The sequence below is a fragment of the Brachyistius frenatus genome, unplaced genomic scaffold, assembly GCF_029030835.1.
Source record: "Brachyistius frenatus isolate BFR_SWC_R1_liver_20210118 unplaced genomic scaffold, ASM2903083v1 Contig_30, whole genome shotgun sequence".
NCBI classification, from domain to species: Eukaryota; Metazoa; Chordata; class Actinopteri; family Embiotocidae; genus Brachyistius; species Brachyistius frenatus.
The window spans coordinates 2,485,540-2,509,529 of NW_027210629.1; the positions used below are offsets into that span (position 1 = coordinate 2,485,540).

The 23,990-nt window shown below is 42.4% G+C and overlaps 3 protein-coding genes across 14 annotated transcripts in view; 1 reads left to right on the top strand and 2 right to left on the bottom strand.

The window, feature by feature from the left end:
- Positions 1 to 1,296: 1,296 nt before the first annotated feature.
- On the bottom strand, positions 1,297 to 5,822 carry LOC138621444 (ATP synthase subunit C lysine N-methyltransferase). Of its 2 annotated transcripts, none has more exons than XM_069699514.1 (6): positions 5,719 to 5,822; positions 3,221 to 3,394; positions 2,420 to 2,524; positions 2,100 to 2,240; positions 1,968 to 2,018; positions 1,297 to 1,846 (listed from the first exon to the last, which is right to left on the bottom strand). In XM_069699514.1, exons 1-6 carry the CDS (start codon positions 5,719 to 5,721, stop codon positions 1,661 to 1,663), a joined length of 660 nt encoding a protein of 219 aa, XP_069555615.1. In that variant the 5' UTR covers positions 5,722 to 5,822; the 3' UTR covers positions 1,297 to 1,660. The 2 variants fall into 2 exon arrangements, with proteins under 2 accessions (XP_069555615.1, XP_069555616.1); XM_069699515.1 differs by lacking the exon at positions 5,719 to 5,822 and adding an exon at positions 4,864 to 4,870.
- On the top strand, positions 5,588 to 16,842 carry rab3c (RAB3C, member RAS oncogene family). 2 transcript variants are annotated; one of them, XM_069699512.1, is made up of 5 exons: positions 5,588 to 5,702; positions 7,596 to 7,820; positions 11,173 to 11,291; positions 14,041 to 14,165; positions 14,467 to 16,842. In XM_069699512.1, the coding sequence occupies exons 1-5, from the start codon at positions 5,685 to 5,687 to the stop codon at positions 14,655 to 14,657; spliced, it is 678 nt and encodes a 225-aa protein (XP_069555613.1). In that variant the 5' UTR covers positions 5,588 to 5,684; the 3' UTR covers positions 14,658 to 16,842. The 2 variants fall into 2 exon arrangements, with proteins under 2 accessions (XP_069555613.1, XP_069555614.1); XM_069699513.1 differs by lacking the exon at positions 5,588 to 5,702 and adding an exon at positions 6,132 to 6,372.
- Positions 16,843 to 21,002: 4,160 nt separating this feature from the next.
- Positions 21,003 to 23,990, bottom strand: part of pde4d (phosphodiesterase 4D, cAMP-specific) — a 138,133-nt gene continuing 135,145 nt past the window's right edge. For all 10 annotated transcript variants that reach the window (XM_069699534.1, XM_069699526.1, XM_069699536.1 and 7 more), the window contains one exon: positions 21,003 to 23,926. In XM_069699534.1, the coding sequence (XP_069555635.1) occupies positions 23,390 to 23,926 (537 nt within the window). In that variant the 3' untranslated portion in view covers positions 21,003 to 23,389. The remainder of the gene's footprint in view (positions 23,927 to 23,990) is intronic.

Consider the following 23,990-nt stretch of genomic DNA (forward strand, 5'->3'; position numbering starts at 1 on the left):
TGACGTCACGCAGAGAAATGAGCGCATGAGGTCTGCCTGATATTGATTTCCTTGCATGTACATTTGTGTTGGTGATGACACAGATATGAAATGGAAAGTGGATAAAGCAGCGCGTAGAACCTGACGATTAATAATGTTAATTCCCATCACCAGTCACAACAATAACAGAGACAGACATGTGCTGTAGTTTCCTTATTTTGTTCACGCAAACTAGGCAGGCGAGTGTTCCTTTTACATTCTGGTCCAAAATATATTTCAAGGTGTTGGAATTGTGAAATATTTGGTCGATGAAATATCCTCTATGCAGAGGAGGACCACTATCTGTATTCTGTTCAGGCTCACCTTATCCTGTTGTTGCAGCAAACCCAGTTTGGAGCACTGGCACCCTCAGGTGGCGATTTGAAGCACTGTAACACCCACGGTGCAGGTTACAGACCCGTTCTGCCCTTAGATGTTTACCCAGGTCTATACATGTATCGTATTGCAACTGGGCAGTGAAGTGAGAGACTTCACTGAACGACTACGCCGAATGTAAGCAGTGGTATGAAAGGTTGTAGAGGTGGCAGTACTCTGGAAAATTAGTATTCTAGTTTGCAGTGGCAGGTATATTGTAATGACCTATGAACTAAAATGATAGTATTATCCTGTCATTCATTGCGGGTGCTACAGTTAGACAGTTTAAGCACACCACCCACCACAGAGCGTTAATTCCTTCACCAAGGCTGCAGAAATTCTCATATTCCATATCCATGAAAAGCATGTTTAGATTTATTTTACCTGCAGCAGAGACCCTCATTGCTCATTGGTGGATAGCCAAATACTACATTTCAAAATGTGTATAAAATAGTCATTTGAATACAAATCAAAAGCTTATCATTTGTCCACTGGAGAGACAAACAGAAGGTTACACATACATAACCGTAGTTCTCAGGTTAAAATGCCCATTTCTCTACCCAGCTACTTATTCGATGTACTCTAAGGGTCAGTGACACGGGTAATTATTTTGGACCACCTGTATAGTGGCTGTGCACAACATAAAAATGTCTCTGTGCCTAACCCTTCGTGACTGTCTGAAAGTCAGATGGAGGACATCCCAGAATGGCCTCAAGCTAGAAGCATTGTTATTTTTTTTTTAAATGCCACTAAATACAAATTGTTGTGAAATATTGTGAATCTAACTACAACCTCACAAAACAAATACATATTCCCTCACCGTGTTTCTTCCAGTGTGCTACTAAGTGGATAGATAGGTTATGACACAGAAGTAAAATTACTTGTAGTGGAGGAGCTCTTAGGAAGAGAGCTCTGCCATAATTGAGATAGTGGTGCATGAGGACATTTACATCAGGGTCATCAGCAATATAGCACGGAGTCAGTCTGTGCTCGAGGTGCAAAGACTGAACAAACACTGCCGGCGCCAAATGATGTGACTTTTTTTTTTTCTTAAAGTAATGCTCATCCTTGTTTAATGTTCAAAGAAATCTTTCAGAAGGATCACTCCTGACCAGCCATAGAACTAACAGACAGCAGTTGTATTTCCAAAAAGGGTTTCTGATTACCCAATACGGATACGTGTTCTTTGTCTAGTACTCTTTTAAGTTACTAGAAAAAAAAACAAAGTGACAGGAGGGTTTTGACAGTACCGGGGGGAGAGGTTGTATTACGCCGCTGTGTTCGGGACATTTCCGAGTTGTGAGCGCACGGTGCTAATGTCATAAGCAAAAGTCTTGTCAAGTCCGGAACCAACAGATGATTGTTGTGGCCAGTTAGGGTAAGGAAAACGACAAGCGATGACTCGCGCATCATTGGAAAGCTCTTTCAACAGCTTCTCACCCAGCACCTCCATCTGTGAACCAATCAGACAACGCAAGTCAGGAATCAGTTCAATGGTATACTGATTATCGATACAGCATCAAACGATCCACAGCAAGGGAGAGAAGTAATTCTTTAAAAGGGGAACCACTCACCACTCCCGGAGCAAGGAAAGCTATCACGTTGTTGTATGAAGACAAATCAGTCTGTGGCAAAAGAAAAGACACAAACATGTCACAACTTTGATGAGGTGTAAGAGAAGCAGTCATTTCCATTAAAAATCTTACCTTCCAGAAGTCTTTTTTAACAAAGTTTGCCTGGCTGGAGGGGACTCCTGTCCAGCAGGCCTTGCTCCTGGCATACGCCACTAAAATTGAGTTTATCTCAAACCCCGTGCACTGGAAACCAGCAGCAGAGGCCGCAAACACCTGCAAATCAAACAGGAGCGCGCGGAATATGACAATAAGTAGCTTAGGAGCAACAATAGAGGCGTTTACAACACAACAAACGCTGGCATGGATTTGAATCATGACACACACACAGTTTTACAGTCAGATTTGTACATTTGGATCCACATTTTTTTCAAAGAGAGAAGCATCTCACTCACCAGTCTTCCATCTCCTGATCCCAGATCTGCTAAGCGACCTGTTCGTCCCTCAAGCAGCTTCATAGTGTTCAGTGTCTGAACTTTACTGGAGGGCAAATAAGGAACCTGGACCACAGTACAAGCACAGAGTAAGTCATGTGACAGGTAGTAGGGGAATTATTGTTAGGCTTCCTTGCTATCGGGCTGGTAAATAAGAGCTTCAACATTGCAGATAAATTTGACGGAAAAGTGCAAATTACAACCTAAAATCTAATTTTAAAATCCATGAGGTCTTAATCTAAAACATTTTTCGGAGAAGCTTCACATAAACCAGTATTCTGCTCACAACAGACAAGTCTTCTATCTGCTGCGACCACAACCTTGAGTCTGATCTCCAGACTCACTGTCAGTGGACTTGCTGCACGACATCTGTCTGAATTACAAGTTCAACAAGACTCTCTTGTGTCTAGCTCTGGTACCCTGGGTTTAATCTGTCATACTGTACAAATCCACTTTTCTGCTATTACATGTTCAATGTGAAATATAGCCGGTCGGCAGCCAAGAATCATCTCACGAGTACTACAAACATGAAATGAACTTCAGATTAACACTGTAGTTGATGGTGAAGTTCTCCGTAAAGCATTCAATATATTTGAAGGGGGGCAGTGTGTGTGTGTGTGTGTGTGTGTGTGTGTGTGTGTGTGTGTGTGTGTGTGTGTGTGTGTGTGTGTGTGTGTGTGTGTGTGTGTGTGTGTGTGTGTGTGTGTGTGTGTGTGTGTGTGTGTGGGTCGGACGAAAACACAACAAGGAAATCTCAAGCACCTTGAGGCTCCGCGGGATTTTGCGGAAGCCGGGGGTGGCAAAGAGGCTCCATACTCCATACAGGCCTGTGAGCAGAGCACCTGTGCAGGCTGACACGACGGGATGGTGTCTGTTGGTGGGAAAGGCCCTGCCGTGGTCTTGCAGAATCACCTCAATGGAGTCCTCCATTGCAAACTGTCCGGAGATATAAGTGAAGCCTGTTAGATAACGATATCTTTTATGTCAGGAAAGATCTCGAAAGATCTTCTGAATAGCTCACTCTTGAGTAAAAACAATTTCGAAGGGTTTATTGAAGAAACATTTATTGTTAGGACAATTTGTATTTGCTTTATTTTTGTGACAACTGTTTGGTGCATCGTTGTCTGTTTGTGCCTTCGAAGGAAGCGTTGACCCATCAGATCTTAATAGGGATTGAGAGTGAGGGCGACCAATAAAATGATGACAAGAACAACTTTAAAATCAGAATATTTCATTGATCAATGAGAAAAATAATCCACAAATGCAGCTTCTGTGTCCACTGAAAATGATGTTGCCAAAAATATAAGCTCACTCATAATGACTGGCGGTTAGAGACAAACAATAGGCGTGTAAAACATCCCCCCGCCAACAAGACTAAATGAGTGAAGTGAAACAAATTAGAAATTCAGTCTGATTATCGGGCCAGACAATTTCTCGGGACTATCGTGCCAAAATTCAGACACAAAAATCCAATATTGGCCATTATATCAGCCCTGCTAAGTTGAGCTATTAAATGCTTCATGGATACACTAAAAAAATAATGCTGACATTTCTGTAAAGAAACAGGTCACCATCTACAGCTTTGAGGAGTATGATTCCTAATGTTTTATGAAAAATAAATCAGGATCTTCCTAGAATCCAGTCTTTAGAAGCAAGATTTACATTTTGTAAACTAAAAACTTTAAAAAGGTCTGATAGTTTTTTTTTTTTTTTCAAAACCACCAAATGTATTAATTTCACGCTAGAATAATTTTCTACAAATATTTTGTCATTTCATAAACTTTTGAATTTCATTTGGAAAATAAGATCTAAAATAACTTAAAAGTCACAACGTAAAACACATAGAGCTCACTTCGCTATCAAGAGATAAGATGATGCAGCGAGTTCTTCGATTTCTGCTCATATTGCTTTGTTAAATCATTACGACAGTGCAGCCTCTGAGGGCCGACTTGTCCTGCTGCCGAGTTGGGCTACAAGTTTCAACAGGGGCACCCTTTCCGACAGCAGATGGCGCTGCAGCGGCCTTTTCGCAAGCAAAAAAAACCTTCTCGAAAAGTTTTGTTTACCTCGGTCATGTGCTAAAAGATCTGAAACGACAGCTCGTGTTGTTTCAGATCGGTCTACTCTTAACGACGCGAGGAGCTCGACCGGGAGCACAACTTATTCCAGAAGCTTATACCTTCAAACAACGCCGACGAGAGTTTGAGGATTTCTCAATTCTGGAAAAAATAAATAAATCTGCAAAACGCAACCAAATGCATGAACAACTCGCTTATGAGCAGGCCACACACACGCGCACACACACACACACACAGAGAGAGAGAGCTTTGTATGTGTGTATATATCCCTACACTTGTGAAGGTAGCTACATAAACGTGTGTAGAGACGGACATCGTGCAGCCTACCTGACCTACCCCCTGGTCTGCTGCGCACTCGGCAGCCTGCACACACAGATCATCCAGTCAGAGGCCAATCAATCAGTATATCCCGCCCTATAACTTCATACACGTCCTATCATGTCTGCTCGGTCCGATACGCCTGACAGCCAGAGCCTGGGTCTGTCTGCGAGTCGCACTCCGAAGTTAGGGACTATTTCATGTGCTGTGTCTAGTGCTGTGGGTCATGGGACATGGTGACTATTACAGGCTCGGCCATAGGCTTTCAGGAGGAGGAGGAGGAGGAGGAGGAGGGGGGGGGGGGTGAATAGTAGGATATAGTAGGCTCCTAATTTATAAACTACAGATGCTCACAGGAAAATGCTCAAATTAGTATGAGCCTACCGGTGCTGATTTATGGTCTTGTAATATTACCCATTCGCGTTTGCACCTCTCCAATTAATTATGCAGGTTTTTGAATCCGCCTAAAAAAAAAAAGAGGCCGCGGTGCAATTACAATTGCAAAGATGTCCATTTATTTTTTTTTTTTTCCACTTCCGCCGCGGCCTCCTCCTGCACTTGCTCCTATTGAAAAGGCCCACGATAACAATATTCATCAGCACTCAGACATCGCTCAGCCGCTTGCTCTCTGAAGCGGGTGCTCCAGCTTCAGGGGCGGGGGGAGGGGGGGAGGGGGGGGGCGTCAGAAGTACCGAGCGAGAGTGACGCAAAAGGAGAGGCTATTGCTTCCTGAAAAAAAAAAAAAAAAAAAAAAATGATGCTGCCCAGCAGGGAGTTTATTAGATACTGCAGCGAGTTGTAACACAAACAGGTGAAATATTAAAGGACAGATGGACTTGTATGGAAAGGTAAGATGCGTTTTACCATATTTGAAACCCTTATTAAGCCTTCAGCAATAAGCTATTATTTACTCGACGGTGACAGGCTGCACGTTGGTTTTTGCAGCTTTATTGCTGTAGTCTTGACCGACAGGGAGCGTCTGTGGCGCGATGCGTGTCTGATGCTTGATAAAAAAAAAAAAAGAAAAGAAGCTGAACCATAAGGTTGTTGTTTTTTCTTCCTCTGGGTCTCCACAGTAAATCACACAGCTGTTGGCAGCTGTGATTCGCTTGCATGCCGAGTAATGTAGTCAAAGCTGTACTTTTGATGCCGTCCTCCCCTTCTGCGCCCGAACCTCGCAAAAAACTACAACTCCCGCTCTCTTCACCCCCCCCCCCCCCACCGTGACGTCAGAGATACGCACGAAACTCGCTTTCCTTTTGCTCGTGCTCATCTCACGCGAGCCAGCCCGGTCAAGCTCAGGGGCGCGTGCCAGATCCGAAGCGGTGGGGACAGCTCCCAGGTGCTGAAATTGCTCGGCGCTCCAAAGAGAGACACGGAGGGGGGAAGAAAACCAACGTCTGCACTAGATTCCAATATATATATATATATAATATATATATATATATTAAAAAAAAAAAAACTGTACCGTACGAAACAGGTGCAGATACAGATAAGAAGCGAGGCCTCCAAAACAAGGTTTGTTCTCACAATGTCCTCAGCGCGTTTTCTTAGTTTCTTATGTGGAAGAATTTCATGAATAGATATAAATGACCTCCTGCCCAGAATTGCTCGTCTAACGTTAGCCGGCGTGCGGATCCTTGCTCAACTACGTCGTGTAATTTCATATCAAAATGCATGTTTTTTTGGGTTTTTTTTTTTTTTTTATCGTGGTGCGCGTAAATGACATTATTGCAATGATATATTGAAAACGGTGTCCTTGCAAAGCCTCCCTCGGTGGGTGTTTCATACACGGAAGCGATCAGAACCTCAGTGCAGGATGGGAAGGTCCGGCATCTTTTATTAACTGCACGGGCTCGTTACAGAGGGAGCTTTGGATGCACATGCTTATTAGCACATGAGCTCAGTGGGTCTTTGTCAAAACATTCACCTTGGAGCAACGATGACTGCGCTCTTGTCATCTTGATCGTAGTACTCTCGTCCTCTCGGGTCGTTGACCGCTGACTGCTGTTACGGAAACGCTCGCTGTCGATGCGCTGCGAGACTCATTCCTGTTCTGCCCTTTGAACGACATTATAGCAGTTGTGACACGGAAGAGATTTGATGTTTGCTTGAACGTGGCTGTATTTCTGGTAGGACAACTTTTCTGAGGCAGAATGACAATGTCCTAAATGTAAAACTGCAAGAAGAAAAAAAAAAAAAAGGAGGTATGACATGTTTTAGGTCCACTTTGAAAATTAAAAACAGTATTTCAACCGGTACGTAAAAAGAACAAAATCTGAATTTTATTTATGAGCTAATTATTGCTCTTGGGTTCATAACAATTATAACAATCCCCTGGTTTCATCAAAGAAACTCCTTTAAGGAAAAAAAGGGCTTAGAACACAAAAAGACAAACTCAGCTTCTTCTTTTTTTAAACCCTGGTTATCTAATGCTCATCGATACAACAGCTTGCTGCGTTGGTCATGCTGCTTTGCCTGACACAGCCTTCTGTCACCTCTGATCTGCGGCCTGGACAGCAAGCTTGTACTGTAGTACTCTGCATACTGCATCTATGTCCTCACCTCTCTTGTACTTCCTGGTGTGTAAACTAGGGGTTGTTTACCGAAATGGTTCAAAGTCAAGTGAAAAAGCAAACGATCTCTAAGATGGTTTCACATCTATCTCCAAAAAAAAAAAGAAGCCATGTACGGTTAAGCGCTGAATGCATTCTTTCTGACATCTCTTCCTGTTTTTGCAGATGGCTGCCACTCAGGATGTGAAAGGAAAGGGAGAGGGAGGGGACCAAAATTTTGACTACATGTTCAAGCTGCTGATCATCGGCAACAGCAGCGTGGGCAAAACGTCTTTCCTGTTCCGCTACGCCGATGACGCCTTCACTTCGGCCTTCGTCAGCACAGTGGGCATCGACTTCAAAGTGAAGACTGTGTACAAGAACGACAAGAGGATCAAACTGCAGATCTGGGTATGAAATATTCACATCCAAACATTAAACATTTAGAGGGGAGCCACAAAATGTTTGATTTTGACCAAGACAGATGAAACGAGCATAAAATTGCAATCGAAGGTATGTTGTTTCTGTTCATGCTGCACTCCTTCCCTGGTCAACACCAGATAATAACTTCATTATATATATATATACATATAAAGCAATAATGGCAATTTATAAAGATAGAAAATGCATTTCTAGGCTACAAAGCACCAACGTACAACAAACCGCTGCTATGTTTTGCTATCACGTCTCAGTTTGTTCTTTGTGTCGATTTAATTCACTGAAGTTAAGAACATTAACATGTTGAAATACAGTTAATGTGTAGAAGAAATCTATTTTCTGTTCTCCTCCAAGGTCTCCCGGCGGACTATCTAAGCTCTAAGGGGTGGGTGGGGGGTGAAAGGGGCTCTTCCGAGTCGCCCTGCTCCCTCGTTTCTCTTGTTCTCTCCATCTTTGTGTTCCTACAGAGTGAATACTGTCGGTAAAAGGCTGTCAATCCACTGCATGTGCGGTGCCCACTTTGTCCTGACCTCTGCCCATATCGTCCTCTTTCAATCAATAAGTTTTTAAAGGCGGGCCATTGTGGCCAGTATGCTCGGCCATTCAGGAAAAAAAGAGCGGCGCACGAGGGATCACCTGCATTAATTCAGTTTCAGTCCGGGTTTAGGCTCTCAGGACAGATCATGCTTGCTTAGTATGCCGAGATACGCGTTTCCTTTCATGTCTCGTTACAGAAAGGATTTGGGTTATGTTGTATAAACTTCAGTCAACGTGTGAGATGTATAATTAAAGCAAATCCCTACTTCTTTTTTTTTTACCATTTCTGCATTGCAGGTACAAACAGGTAAACAATAATAATGGACTAGGACATCTCCACAAGCAATATTTTACATGATGAATTCCTACAAAAAGGACTATTACTCTGTAAGACATTTTATAATGTCAAAAATGTGGCGTATCGAGCCGTGTGCTTTATTAACTCTATAAAGCTTATTGTGTTTTCTTGGTTTAACCCTCCGATATAAGTACGCAAGACAGATGGAGGTCTCAACAGTACTGACAGGAGACTAGTAAGCGTTAGTTTGGCACACAGTGGGGAAGAACGCCGAAGCGACACCTTCCTGTGAATGTGTGGGAAACTGAAGAATGTCGGCGGCTGTTTAATTAGGAGTTCCTCTGAGCTGTGGAAGCAGATTGTCTGAGATAGTGAGGAGAAAGATACGTAAAAGCTCCACTCTTTCTGGTTCTTTCACTTCACTACTTTTCCCGTCAGTCTCTCTCTCTCTCTCACGCTTTCTTTTATTTTTACCCTACAGCCGACGCCAGCTTTCCTTCAGAGGTGTTTGCTAATCACATAAAGACACAAAGTAAAAGCGCTCCGTCAGGATGTGGAAGCTCGGGTTCGTCAAATGTCTGGCTAATCGGGATAATGCGTTTACGTCATTAGCAAAGACAAGCATACACAGAGAGAAAAAAGGACCGGCCTCGTGTCCAGACAATTGGCCTGTCTCTTTTAATTGGGCTGAGTGAGAGCTGAGACGTACAATAAGTGGCCATTTAAGGCGATGGGTGTTGGCTGATGTCACCGTGGTAGTCGCACCATTAATCTGCCAAGAGATAAAAGCATCATAATGCATCATAGAGTTGTCCCCGTTGTCGCATTTGGCTGAAGCGAATGAAACCGTGTTGGCAACTTCATCCTCGTGAAAAATAGAAACTCACTTCAATGAGCGAAGAAGAGTTCTGGCGATTGATTACCGGTGAGCGGCGGGCTACGAGCAAAGCTTTTTCAAGGAGCTCAAATTCTCCGGACTCAAGCAGAATTTTTTTTTTTCCCCCCCGTCCCACTGTGTCTTTTCACTGAGAACAAGCAAAACCGACCCACCAAAATAGCCTGGAAACGCAAAGGTCATTGTCGAGCACTCGGCCAAGAATCAATAGGTGACTGAAAGACTTCAAATTCAGACAAGAAAACAGGCTGGAGGGTAAACTAGCATTCAGATGACCGGAACGAGACTCGGTGTATGCAAAGTAACAAAACATAACTCCAAAAAAATAAATAAATAAATAAATAAATCACTGAAACACATTCATCGTCATCTTCCGCGTTGTTCAGCTTGTCACTCCACAAAAGATACTATTTATTCTACGCAGACAAGCCGCTGACGCGAAACCTACACACGTCCACATTTTGTTTTTGTGTTATTGTAAACGAACAAAAGGGTCCTCGCCGTGGTGTGTGTGTGCGTGCGTGTGTGTGTGTGTGTGTGTGTGTGTGAAAGCTCGGCAGGCTGTGAGCCCTGTCTCTGTGGAGTGAAGGTCAGAGCTGTCCTCTGGCTATAACAGGCACACTGTTGCAGCCATGTGCAGACTGACAGAAAGCGAAACTGATGCGGTAAATACAATCCAGCGCCGCCTGTTGGGCCTCTGTTCGACAAGAGGGCCGAGTGGAGCAGCCAGAAGTCCCCTGTCACGGTTCACAGAAGCCGGGGCAAACACACCCGTCGCGGGTATAACAGCAGCGGTTAAACACGCAGCACAAACAACGGGGGGGTGTCTTTTAGATTTGTCGTTATGTAGCTGGAAATGCAAAACAAGTCTGTAAATTGTAATCGATTACAGGAGAGTTTAGTGATAATCGGGGCGAGGATCAAAACGGACACGGCAGCTCATACGCAAACGCGAAGCTTCATCTGTTCGGTAAGCATTTGAAGTTGCAGAGATTGCAGCGACTGCTCGTTTCCGAGGTAATCTGTGTACACTGTACTACTCCTCAAGGGCTGTGTAATCGCTTGCTTTTCCTCTTAGCAATTTGTTCAGCCTTACCATGAACAGCAAGCGGCTTCTCCGACGTCCAAGTCCTTTTACCTTCTCATTTTTACCCCCTTTTCTAAGAAATACACACGGCAAGCCGAGTTCTTAACGCCGCACCAGCCGACGTTTAACACAGCTGAGCGGTTATTTTATTGAGAGGAAAGAATCAATCCCGTCAGCCAAAACCGAAAATCGCTGTTTTTGGCACCTTATTAACGCAAAGCCAAGCGAGGCAATTAGTGCAATGATAATTTCCTCAGCGCTGACGAAGCCGTGAGCGAGTGTCGATTTAGCAACCTGAAATATGTGTTCCAGTTCAGACCAAAAGTCTCTTGATATGAACGCACAGCGGCACGTAGCGATGCCGCACGTCTGCTCATTTACCGCGGCGGACTGGCGTACCCGGCGTGCGCCGTGCGGGGGGGGCCGCGGCGACGTCGCTTAACCTGAAAGTCTGAAGATCAAGTCGGCCGCCAAAACCACAACGCTAAATCATGCCGTCTGTATGTAGGACACGGCAGGCCAGGAGCGCTACAGGACCATCACCACCGCCTACTACCGCGGGGCCATGGGCTTCATCCTCATGTACGACATCACCAACGAGGAGTCTTTCGGTGCCGTGCAGGACTGGTGAGTCACACTTCCCCATTTTTGACAGTTTTGCGTCAAAGTGTCATCTTCGAAATCTGGATGGGGAATTATGTCATTTCCGAGCGTCACGTCCACGTCTAAAAGCGGGCTTCCCGTTTGCAGCCGTAATGCAGCGAGTTGATATCTGGCCCGGTTGATATTGCACGTGATTATTTTTTTTTTTTTTCCTTTCTGAAATCTACGACTCAAAATTGCTTCCCTTCCCCAAACTCTCTCTCTCTCTCTGTGTAATATTTGACAGGCTTGTCATATGGCGTACTGTGTGCGTCTTCGTCAGGCCGAAGGATCAGGAGGAAACTTGTCAAGGTCGTGGCTCTGGTACGCTCATGAGTCACGACACAAGTGTCTGCCGGCTGACTAGTAACTCTGAGCCAAGCCCAAACGGCTGTGATTTATGACGATGCATTCGTGTCTAAAACGGGACTCGGAAGGCCACGTTCAATCAGCCGCAGAGGACCAGGTTTGTGGGTTAGGAGTTTTGCACTAGAAACAACACATTACCAGAACAGCACAACGGCTCCGAAGCTTTGGTGAAACACAAAGGAGATTCGGCGCTGCCGTCGCGGAGGAACGCGTTTTGATTTACATGTCGCTGATCTTTCTCTTAACGCCGTGAGGTGTTGCAATAGGAAACGGTCCTTTTCCTACTTTATCCGCACCTGGTCGTCTCACAGTTTTCTCTCTCTGGTTACGGAATCACAGAATTGTGCAGGTTTGAGAGGAAACATTTCTGATTGATAATATTAATATTCTTATGATGTTTCTGTTGTATCAGCTGCAGGGAAAAGATGTGATATGCTGGCGATGGTGGTATTTTTTTTTTTTTTTTTTTTTCACCTGCATTGCTGGGTGGCCTGCAATCACTGTGGGACTATGACAATCACTTATTAAAAGGCCAGCGTCTACTTCGCCTTTGTCACATAGCTGGCAACACTTGACAGCTGCTTTAGGACGGACCCGTCACGGCTGAAGCGGTTTCATTTAACCCAACCAGACGCGTGTTTAAAACCTGGCGTTCTTTGAGCGGGGATGAAATGTTTAAAAGCGACGTACAGCTGGGAGGCTGAACGCTATTATTAGCAGGAATTGTGTTAAAGCACTCCACGTTATCAGCCCGATTTGTATTCGGATGAATTTCCCGTCACCGTGAGCAGGACAGGCTTTCTTGTAAAGAGAGGTCGGAGCCAGACACACCTATTATTCTTTAAAAGGCCCCGTCTGACACTTTGATGGAACACTGCAGTCTGAGCACAGTCTGTGACAGGTATCTTAATTAACGTAGCCAAGTGTGTCACTGGCAGCAACAATCCCGGGCCGTTACCTGTGACCTCACTTACCAGACGGCACAAATCCGTACAAAAGAAGAGGCTCTTTTTTTTTTTAGTTTTTACCGACCACATAACCGGTATCCTCCTTTTTTTTTTTTTTTTTTGCCTTTGCCACAGGCTTTAATTCCACTTTCTCTTTCCCTTGTTCCTTCTGACAAGGTTGCAGAGAAAAAAAAAAAAAGGGGGGGGGTGTTGCCATGGCAATGGCTCCTTCCCCGACTGTGGCTGAATTAAGCTCGTGACGTGCTCGTTTCCTGCCTGTGTCACAGACAAAACAGGGAAATATTGTAACGCTGACATCAAATGTCGGACTTTGAAGAAATGAATCATATTAATATTGTTCTACACATAAACTTGAAATAATTACAACAGCAACATGAAAGCATTTAGCCTCTTTAATTTAGCGACTCTTATGGACCCACAATCGCCTGCATATGGAGCTTTGTTAGTTGTGATACAAACACAAGCAGTTTTTTTTTGCTGTTTTTTTTGTCAGTGAAAAATATCAGCAGTTGGATTCAAAGTGACCCACATCTGAACTGCTATAACGAGTCTGAACTGGACAGGGAGAGAGAGGAGGAGTGCCAACATGATGCTGCGTGCTCTCTCCCTCTCCGTCATTGTTTCTTCTTCTTTCCTGAATTGCTGCCTTTTTCTCTCCAGTTTTCAGCCCGTGGTATGTTCGCTGCCCTACTTTCAGTGAAACTGCAACACCACAGGAGAAATGTGTTCCTTAAATTCCTTCCCATATTGCGAGCATCCTGTAGAGATTAGAACAGTTGCAAGCACCTCATTGATTCACAGTAAACTGCATGACAACAATATAAATAATAAATATTAGGAACTAATAAGGCTTAATAATGTATTGGAGAAAAAAAAAATTCTCAATAAATGTTTTTATAGATTATATTTCATTGTTTACATTGGTTGTTACGACCGCAACGACACAATATAAGATAGCTTTACTGATGGTTTACCATATTAGGTGACAAACCAGTGTTGCCAATATGTTTGGGTGGGATTAAAGCTAATAACCTGCGTTGCTACGGTGCCACTATGTATGACAAACTACAAATAAGTAGAAAAGAGAAGATAACTTACATTTGAGAAATATTGACTTCATATTTTCATTATGAAGTACCAGTTGAACCACTTCCCCACTGCTGCCGTCGGTGACTCAAACATTCAAGATGTCAAACAAAAGCAGTTCATGAACTGCCCGAATGGCGAACAAACTGTTCATGATGTCCTCCACCCTTTCGTCTTTCTGTCCGTTTGCGATGGATCCAGTCCAATAAAAAAGTGACACAAAACAAGCCTGATACTCTCTCAGAAAACAGAGCAACAACGGTAATTTGAATGTGATATCATTTTATGCGTTTGTTTCTGATTATTTGCAGGTCGACCCAGATAAAAACCTACTCGTGGGATAACGCACAGGTGGTGCTAGCTGGGAACAAGTGTGATATGGAAGAAGAGCGAGTGGTCTCGGTGGATAGTGGCAGACTGCTGGCAGAACAGTTGGGTAAGTCTAAGAGCAACATTCACCACTTCATGTTGTTGTTTTTTAACTTGGGTGGCATCATCATGTTGTTGCATAAAAATATGATTTCCGTGCCTTTTGTTTCTTTTACGCTTGCCAGGATGTTTCTTTTTTGGGATTATAATAGAAATAGTAAAAAGAATCAAGCATTGTTTGCAACCTTCAGAAGCAACAAAAACAGTCATATCCGTCGCGACAAACACATTAAATCGATCTTACGATCATTAGTTGGCCGTGGCCTCTTCTGTATGTTCACATTTGTCTTGATCTCCCTCATCTTAAGGTTTTGAGTTCTTCGAGACAAGCGCCAAGGACAACATCAACGTGAAGCAGACCTTTGAACGCCTCGTCGACCTAATTTGCGACAAGATGTCCGAGAGCTTGGACACGGATCCGGCTGTCACCACGGGAGCACCCACTGCCAAACTCACAGACAGCGCTCCGCCCCTCCAACAGCCCGGATGCAACTGTTAGTGACCGACGTCGGAGCGCTAAACGAAAGCAGCACGGGGTCCCGTAAGGTGGTAGAGTGTGCAGAGTATTGTTCTCCCTCAGCATTGTCACTCCTGCTAGTGCTGCTTTCTCTGGACTACAGTTCAAAACCCTGTTTAGTGGTAGAATTACAAAATGCTGTCGTATTATCTCTCTACTTTATCACCTTATATCAAGAGCAAATAACCAGGAAAACAGACATGGCTATTGTAAAATGTGTAACATTACAGGATATCTAGAATATAGAGACACCATATTCCCATTCTTTGGCTAGTTAGTATGGTTATAAACAAGTATGTTTGATAAGGCTGGAAATAGTTCATAGTCATACTGTACAGTTAATCCTTAAAACCTTTAAAAACCTTTAAAGACCTAGAATAATTATACAATGAGGGAAAGAATCAGTGAGTGCTTTAATAATTATTTTTTTCTATTTTTTTTTGTACAGTATTTTCCTTTTATAGGTTTATTTTGTCTCCTAAAGTTGCCAAATCAATGATTTTGTGCACTACGGGATGTAGCGCCTTTTTTGTGTGTGTATGGGGAGTGTGGCTGTTGCGTGACTGTACAGTAAGTGAGTGTGGGTTTGCATGAGTGCGAGTATTACGTCTGAGTCACAAATGACTGCAACTTTGCCATTTAAAAAAAAAAAAAGAAATCGTCTACCTTGGGGAAAAAGAAGTGGCCTTTTAGCATCTCCAACACGGCCTCTGTAAGTCCTTCTGTCCTGCTGACTTTTGGAACGAATCCAGTATGTATAATGTTGATGTGAGTACTATTCCACCCTTTGCTGTCTGTAGATGTGTGATTTCTCTGATAAGTGTATCTGTAAATCTTAAAAGCAACTATTTCTCTGTGCTTAACCTCTAAGACAACCCTTTATAGTTTGATGCAATGAGCATGCTGCCAAAAAAAAAAAAAAAAAAAATCAATATGTGCTGTTTTATCTAAGGATAGGCCTTACCCAAACCTAACCATCCTCAACTCCATATGATGGCAATTATCCAGCATTTCATGAAATAAAAATCTGAAACTGTCAAAGCACAGCACAGTGTACGACATACAACATATGATCAGCTCTGGCATGGAATAAACAGCCATATATAACAAATATCGTTTAAGTTTTGAGTCAGCATGCTTCAATGTCATGTTTGTGCTGTAAAATTAAGTCCCTCCTGAAAGAAAAAAAAATCTTAGTAAGTTGCTTAGAAAATACCACAAACAGTAGTTTAAAATGGAAAGCTTCCCCCTGCAGGCATATCCTGTACTGTAGTGTCTTAATGATAAGTCTGTAGTATAAAAGTTGTAGCTTATTTTAAAATCCACAAACAAAACAAAAAAACCAGTTATGCCAAAACATTACAATTCTTTTAGCGTCGTCGGTTGTTTGATGCATAGTTGAATAAAAGCAACAAAAAAACCCCCAAAAAAAAAAACGCATGAAGTCAGTCCTGACGTATCTATGTAGATTTATATTATAAGACACTGTATATATCACTCTGTGTTACAGACTTAGGAGCATTGTCATAGCAGTTGCTGTGAGATGCAATGGGCCAATAAGTGCAATATTTTATGAATTAAACCTTGTACATAGTTCCTCCTGTCCTCGAGTACAAAGACTATCTGCAGTGTGAGTGACAGCTGGTCAGAGCGGCTCTGAAACTGATGTACAAGCTCTAACAAAGGAGTGCGTGCTTCACTCAGTGTCTGCAGCCACAGAATATGTGACTTGGTGTGTGTGTGTGTGTGTGTGTGTGTGTGTGTGTGTGTGTGTGTGTGTGTGTGTGTGTGTGTGTGTGTGTGTACCTGCCATATTGAAGAGACAAACTACGTAACATAGTGTATTGTTTGTGTATACCTTTTGTACAACTGTATTCACGTACTATATGCCGTTCCTGCTAACTGTTGGGTGTTGATTGAACTTGTATTATCACGTCAAAATGCAGTGTCCTTGTAAAAGATAGTCAGGGAGATAATTTAGTCCATGCCATATATATGCCATGCTGTTGTAATTCCAAGAAAAGGGATTACACATATACTAGTTCAAAGATCCTGCGCATAATGTGTGTACATATGGGTCTGTGTGTGTGTGTGTGTGTGTGTGTGTGTGTGTGTGTGATATCATAATTTGATGCCAATAGCCATGAAATAAATTATTGTAAAGATCCCAAGTCAAGATTCATTTCACAGAGGAGTAGTTAATGACATCCAAACAGTTAATCTGGTCACATTTTAAAACACTTTACATAGCCTATAATTGAATATATTTATTTCTTGGAGTGCAAGCAAAGTAAGAAGTATGTTTTTGAGATTATAGCAAATAAATCAAATTCTACCAGCGGGTCTCCGTGTCACTTCTCTCCCTACTCGGGACCACGTGGAGGAGGAGGGGTTGGGTGGCATTTTCAAGACGACGTACACCACCTAGTGTCACAGCGACACGCCTGCACCGACATCTAAAAGGTTGTGGATACCCGATGGATGAACATGACGTGGTCCGGTTTTTTTTTAGAAAGTCAAATCCAGCGATGGACAGACTGTATTTAAATAAAAGCACTTCAATGTTACACTTCTATATCTATCCATCTATGAATAATTAATCACTATTAAATTGTCTATTTCCCATCTGCTACGTTGCGTTACATTCGTGCCCACTTGTGTTTTTGTGTTTTTGTTTTTTCCCCACAGTTTAAAAGGCCGTTCAACAGTGTTGGGGTTTCACTTACCTCTCCGGGTCTCCGGGCAGTGAACCGGTGGTCTGATGCTCCGTTACTCCCTCCTCCTCCTCCTCCTCCTCCTCCTCCTCAGGCTGTTCCTTTGGTTGCAGAATAACAATCCCCCTTTTATTCTTTTCCAGTACATAAATGTCCGGTAATCCCGCACTAGAGCAAAACTTTACACACTCACAGTCTGGAGCACGACGTACATACTTTGGCGCCACTAGATTTAAAAAATAAAAATAATAATAATAACCTTCGCACTTCCGGGGACAAGACAATCACCTGACCACGACTCTTGTACCCGTGAGCAGCTCCAGATGTCGCGACAGCGACACCTCGTGGACACACAGTGATAACAAATGTAATTAAGGTTATACCGCAAAATGTATTTGACGATCTTTTTTTTTTAATTATTTGGTATTATTTGGTTTAAATTATTTTTAGGGCTCGAGCGCTGATGGTGAGAAAGCTTTATTGTTATTCAAGCAATTATTATTATAAAAAAAAAAAAAAAAAAAAAAAAAAATCGTATTTTGTGGGCGTGTCCAAATGGCTCGCTAGCGCCCCCTAGAGAGATGCCTCGGCGGCGACATGCACGAAACTCGGTGGACGTGTTTATCACGTCTCATTGCACCATGACGTCAACGCAACGGGAAGTCCGCCATTTTGAATTTAGTCGCCATTTTCGGCGATTCGCACATGTAACGAACTTCTCTAAATTTTGTCGGGCGACACAGAAATTTAGTCTGTGCACTCTTAACATGTTTGTAATTAAAAGCTATCATAAGAATTCGTTTTCGTCGATCGGTGTGCCTGTGGCGGCCAAAAAGTGACCCTAAAGTCATAATATAGCATGTCGTCCAAAATGTGATAAAAAAAATTATTATTTTTTTTTTAAAAGTCATACATGTTTTCCAAAAAGTGACCCAAAAATGAGTTTTGGGTCACTTTTTGCTATAGTATGACTTTTATTTTATTTATTTTTTTTATAATTTGGACAACATGCCATAGTATGATCTAAAAAAAAAAAAAGTCATGACAAAGGAAGGGATCAAACATCAGACCTTCTTGCTGAGAGGCAACAGTGATAACCACAGCACCACCAATCTTCCTATAGGAATGTGCATTGTGACAAATCTTTGGCTCCCTGCAACCTTTAACTCCACCTTCCACAGATATTCATTAAGATGTGATCAAAATTGCCGCGGACATTCTTTGTATAGTCGATATATGTGTTTTCAAGGGGGTCTGCAGTGATATTAAATATCTTCCTGTGATGTGTAGTGGATGCAAAACTTTTTCAATTTCTCCAAACGTTTCAACTTCACTAAAAGTCGAATCACCATCAACAGGTGGAATCTGAACCATTAATATCAACCTTGGTGAAGTAGGATCTTTTACCTGTTGAGTTAACCAGACTGTCAGTTGAGTCACTGGAAAAACTCTGAGTGAGCTCCGTCCAAACACTTTCTCCTGCCGCGACTCGTTCTCCGACGCTGAAGATAGTCCAGGGGTCTACGACGTCGCTTCAGAGCAGGAAACGACCTCATGAAGACACGGGTTTGAGCCCCGCTCAAGGTATCACACATGGTTCATGCAGAGCAAGTCCCCTTAACAAGAAACATGGTTCAGAGAGAAAATCCCTCTAAGGGGAAGCCGCACAGTTTCAGGTTTGTACGTGTGGTCATACTAATACCAAACTAAAGGTCAACAACAATACCAGTCTCCAGCAAAAACAAATCCCAAATTTTTGAAGATGTTAAAGCCGCCAATAAAAGCCAATTTTTTTTTAATTTTTTTTTTAAAAGAAGAACGAATGAACGAGATCGAGAAAAAAAAAATGTAAACTGCAAGCTGGAATATGCGGACCCTCGCGTGGTGCTGCACGTCGGGGCAGTTTTAATTACATTTTGTTACTTTTACCAGGTAAAAATGAAAGTCAAATGTACCAGATGTGACCATAAGTCTTTCCACCTGAACACAAACCGTAGTCTACTTTTGGAACTAAATAAATCTGGGCAAAATGGATCAAATCATTGCTTAATGACTGCTACCAAACATATGTTTGAATAATACGTGTATACGTGTACGATGGGTTTGCAGAGAAAGCGTAAAGGTGTGTGTGACGGTAAATGTCGATCATAGCCTTTTAACTACAACGGCTGCAACGGTAAATTCACTGGGTGGAACAGCCGATACAATGAAAGACACACTCAGTAACAATGAAAGATATAAGAGCTGAAAATATCATTTTTCTGGATTATTTCAAAGCAATGATATATCATATTTACATATATACATGGTACATAAATATGGCTTTGTGAAAGGAACACTATTCAACCACAGCCATTAATTTAGTTGTGAAACGTGTCTTTACACCTACAAAGCAGTCAGTAGGGAAGAACTAAAATGTCAAATATAGACACTGAATTCATTTTTTTTTTCTGCCGCTCCTCTCAGACTGTCATCCTCTTGTCAATGAAACAAAGATGCTGTGCCTCAATTCCACATATGACTGTATAAGACCCTCGAAAACAATGAAAAGAAGAAACCAGTGAGTAGGCAGAATCAACCCATGCTTTTATTTAATCCATTGCATATAAAAACTTTTTTTTTTCATTCTTTTTACTTGTTTTTTACATAAAGTTGTATGATCTACAGTGCTATCCAATAGACTGCAATTAACAAGGAATCCATTAAAATAACGTTTTAATTGTCCTGTGAAACGTCCAGACAAGTTGGCATTCTAAAGACATAACCCAAAAAATAATTGTCCTGAAGACCTTTTTTTTTTTTTTTTTTTTTTTTTTTTTAAGTTACAGTTTGTGTTTTTACTTTCATACCATAAAAAAATAGAACACATAACGATAAAAGAACCCACTATTTCCATTGGTCCAGGGCTGTTTAGAATCTACAGTATGTGTGTCAAAATAAGGGTCCCTGTTTCAGGACAATGATGCAGTCACCCCCACCCCTCAGCCCACCCACCCAACCTCACCCTCCCTGTTCACTACAGAAATATGCTAAACCCTTCTCCTGTCCAGGCAGAAAGATGTCAGTGGTTTTAGATATTGCAAGGAATGTGAGTGGAAGTGTGGGCCGAGCATAGATAAGCAAACACACCGTCAGTGTTACAGCCATAATTAATGCAGCAGTGGCTGAACATGCAGATGTGTCTCAAAGCCTCTGTGCTTTGTAGGGCCATAGTCAAGCACCAACTACGCACTACCGTTGCGCCCCATATTCAGTGTTTGTGGCTGCGATACAACCAGATGGACGCAGACGCCACAGCGGTAACTCCACGTGGAGTTACCGCTGTGTCATTTACATCCGGCAGGTCGAGTCACATCTTTTGAGTGTAGTGGCAGAGCGTAAAGAAAGTGCGAGTTGTTCAGACCAGGTCTAAAGCAAAAAAATACGACTCTTGGACATCTGGCTATAGGCCACACATCACTCATGTAATAAATCTGAAACTTGTGGTTGACCCGAAGCTCTACAAACCTCTGCACTGACAACATATTTTCTTACCTAGTGCTATATTTGTGATAGAGCAAATTGTGTTTGGCTGTGATAGTGACAAGGCAACTTTTTTTTTTTTTTTTTTTTTTTTTTTTTTTTTTTTTTTTTTGGGACTCTCATCAAGAGATCAGGCCAACCAAAGCCAAAAGATTCACTAATGCAGCAAAAGAGAACTAGAGAATAAAAATAAAAAATAAAAAAAAAGGCTAAAATAAATGACGTGTTGAATTTAAGGCACAGCCCATGGGCCAAGGAACAGTTTCTCTTTAAAAAACAATTTGGCTCCTCCCCCCCCTCTCTTCACTGAGCTAGTTCTCAGATAAGCAACATGTTGATGGATCATTTTTACACTGAAGCTCATTTGTAATAAACATTCTCTCAACAAGAGGTACGTAATACAGCCACGCCATCACCAAAAGGGATGATAAGAATCAACCATTTACAGCAAACTGCATTATGATAGGAATAACATTAATAATTATATATTATATACAGCACAATAAATATATGTTTGTAAACAGCGATAAAACCAGAAAATTTTATTACAGGTAAGGGCATCGGGTGAAGGATGAAAAAATAATAATAATAATCTTGGCACAAAATGAAAGATTAAATAAAACGTTTGAAAATGACAGAAGTAAAACGAGCACTCTTTAAAAAAGCGGTGTGCAGTATTTCAAGTGGGTTTTTTTTCCTTTTTTTTTTAATGTTTGTGGATTTTTTTTAAAATATATTTTATATACACGGGGAAAAACTATATTTGGGTATTGTAACTGGCAATCCTGTACTGTGGTCTATGCTACAGTGAATATTTACTGTACCACTATTATATTGCAAAAAAAAAAAATGACTCAACAAATAGAAAAATATACCAATAAATAATAGCATCAGGTTTGACGTGGAAAGAGACTCTTGCCTGAGGTGGAAGGACAACTATGTTCAAGCCTGTGTCTGCATGAGTGAGTGTTTGGCGAGTCTTAACGTTTTAAAAATATTAAAGTGATGATATATGAATATATCAGTGCATTAGAGTATCTACGTAGAGAATTGTCTTATCTGATGACCACGCAACGGAGCTGATTGTCTTGTCGAAAACAAAGACAGTAACTGGATTTAATGTTGTGACGGCAAATACAACAACGTTCTGATGAACGAGTTCCTGTAGCGTAACAGAAAATGTAGTGGTGTGCAGCTGTCGCTGAGAAAATGGGCAAGAACAAAATAGAACAAAGCACAATAAAAGCTTTCATAACATTGGTATAAAATACCTCTAGTAATTCTCAACACCATTACTACTTCTGTAGACTTGGGAGCACAAATCAAGCTTCTAAAAAAGGTGCTTTTTGTATCGACTACAAAGCATTGCATTGTCTCAGGATGTGTTCAAAAGAACTGCAGGCAACAATAATAAAATGTAAAGGCTTCATCCACATCATTCCAGTGAGAGTGAGGACTTCAGCTTCCTTCTCAGTGGAAACTCTCAACAAACAAAGAGTTGTCATGAATGAACTCCAAATTTGAACTCACAGGACTAACCAAATATAGTGGTATGGGAATAGTAGTATAAATGCTATTGGAGCAAGTGCAAACAGCTCAGAACACTCCTTATGTAATCCAGCTGTGAAGATATCCCTTCAAAACACTGAATACCTGACACACGTTTCTCTCCATTGGTTTCCAAAAGTTGTCTCCTCTTCTTTTCTAACAAAAAAAAAACAAAAAAGCCTACGTTTGCAAAAGTAAATTCTAGAAAATATCTGAATCTTACATAGAGTACAATACAAAAATGAAAGAGGTCTTGGACAGCTTCATGGCTGTTTAGATTTGAGCTTTGTGTCAGTCAGGTTTTCAAGGAAGACTTCCACATCAGAAATGTGTCGCAAGAAAAAGGCTCCCCTCAGTGCGCTGCAGATTTCATCTCAGTGGCGTCCCGCCGGGTTTTCAGCAGAACGGCAGCATTAACGTGTCTCCTAATTCGTAGTGGGGAGGATATGACCTAAGCCGAGCGGGAGATTCTCCTTGAACGCACCGAGAAGTGTCTCTGTGGATTATGGGCACTTAATAATACACAGAAACACTGCCTAACTTTCAGGCAAGGCTGAGACGAAGCAGAGAGGAGGGCAATGTGACATTATGCATCCCATGACCAGCACTGAGCAGACTGTTTCTCCACGTCCTTATACTGTAGCTCGGAAAGGGGGAGGAGTAAAAGTGAAATAAAGATACACCACTTCAGTACAAATACAGAGAATGGAAAGGAGTTTTCCTGAGTGCAAAAAAACTTGAAGTAGTACCGGTGGGCGTGTCTGAACGAAGCTGACAGGAGGCCAAGGTGGAGAGCAGCGCACGCTTTGGAACCATAAACACAGATGTATAAAAAACACGGACAGATTTCACAAAACCCAAAAAATATTCTATAAATAATCATCTGTCATTACTAAGAAAAACAGTTAATCAGATGCTGTCCATAAACTGCTATGTGTCTGGGGATTTCTCTTTCTCCCCCTCTTCCTCCTCCTCCTCCTCGTCCTCCTCCTCCTCCTCTGCTACCTCTTCCTCTACAACACACGGTTGTGAGCCGGGCGTCTCCCCCTCTTTTACCACCTCCTCCTCTTCGTCCTCCCCCACCTGTTCATCCAAAGGGATCTCTGTTGATTCAGAGTCCTGCGTACAGAGTGTTTTAGAGTCAGTACAGCTGTTTTCCTCCTCATCCGCTAACTCGTCCTCGTCCTCCTCGACCTCTTCCTCCTCCTCCGGCTGGCTGCCGCTGTCTTTCTCAGTGTCTGACTCCCCGTCCTCCTCCAGGGTGAGCTCGAACTGGAACTTGTCCCCTCCCGGGGGTCGAGTGCCATCCTCGGGCTCGTCCAATGCGGGGGAGGGACTTTGGGGGATGGTGCTTTGGTACCACTCTCTGTTGTCCTCCAACGTGTCCAGGATGTCCTGGGCGTCTGGGTGGACCAGGTCAGCCCACGTCTCCCACAAAGGGTGAACGATATAGTCTATGAATCCAACCTAGGGAAGACACAAGGGTTTAAACAGGGCGCTCAGGGTGTGTCTACGCACAATACATGTACGG

Excerpts from the sequence above, each read along its gene's own strand:
- rab3c (XM_069699512.1), top strand. Across the intron at positions 7,821-11,172 it reads GGATCAAACTGCAGATCTGG|GACACGGCAGGCCAGGAGCG; the intron begins GTATGAAATATT and ends GTCTGTATGTAG. Across the intron at positions 14,166-14,466 it reads ACTGCTGGCAGAACAGTTGG|GTTTTGAGTTCTTCGAGACA; the intron begins GTAAGTCTAAGA and ends CCTCATCTTAAG.
- LOC138621444 (XM_069699514.1), bottom strand. Across the intron at positions 2,241-2,419 it reads GATCAGGAGATGGAAGACTG|GTGTTTGCGGCCTCTGCTGC; the intron begins GTGAGTGAGATG and ends TTTGATTTGCAG. Across the intron at positions 1,847-1,967 it reads CTTTCCTTGCTCCGGGAGTG|ATGGAGGTGCTGGGTGAGAA; the intron begins GTGAGTGGTTCC and ends ATTGGTTCACAG.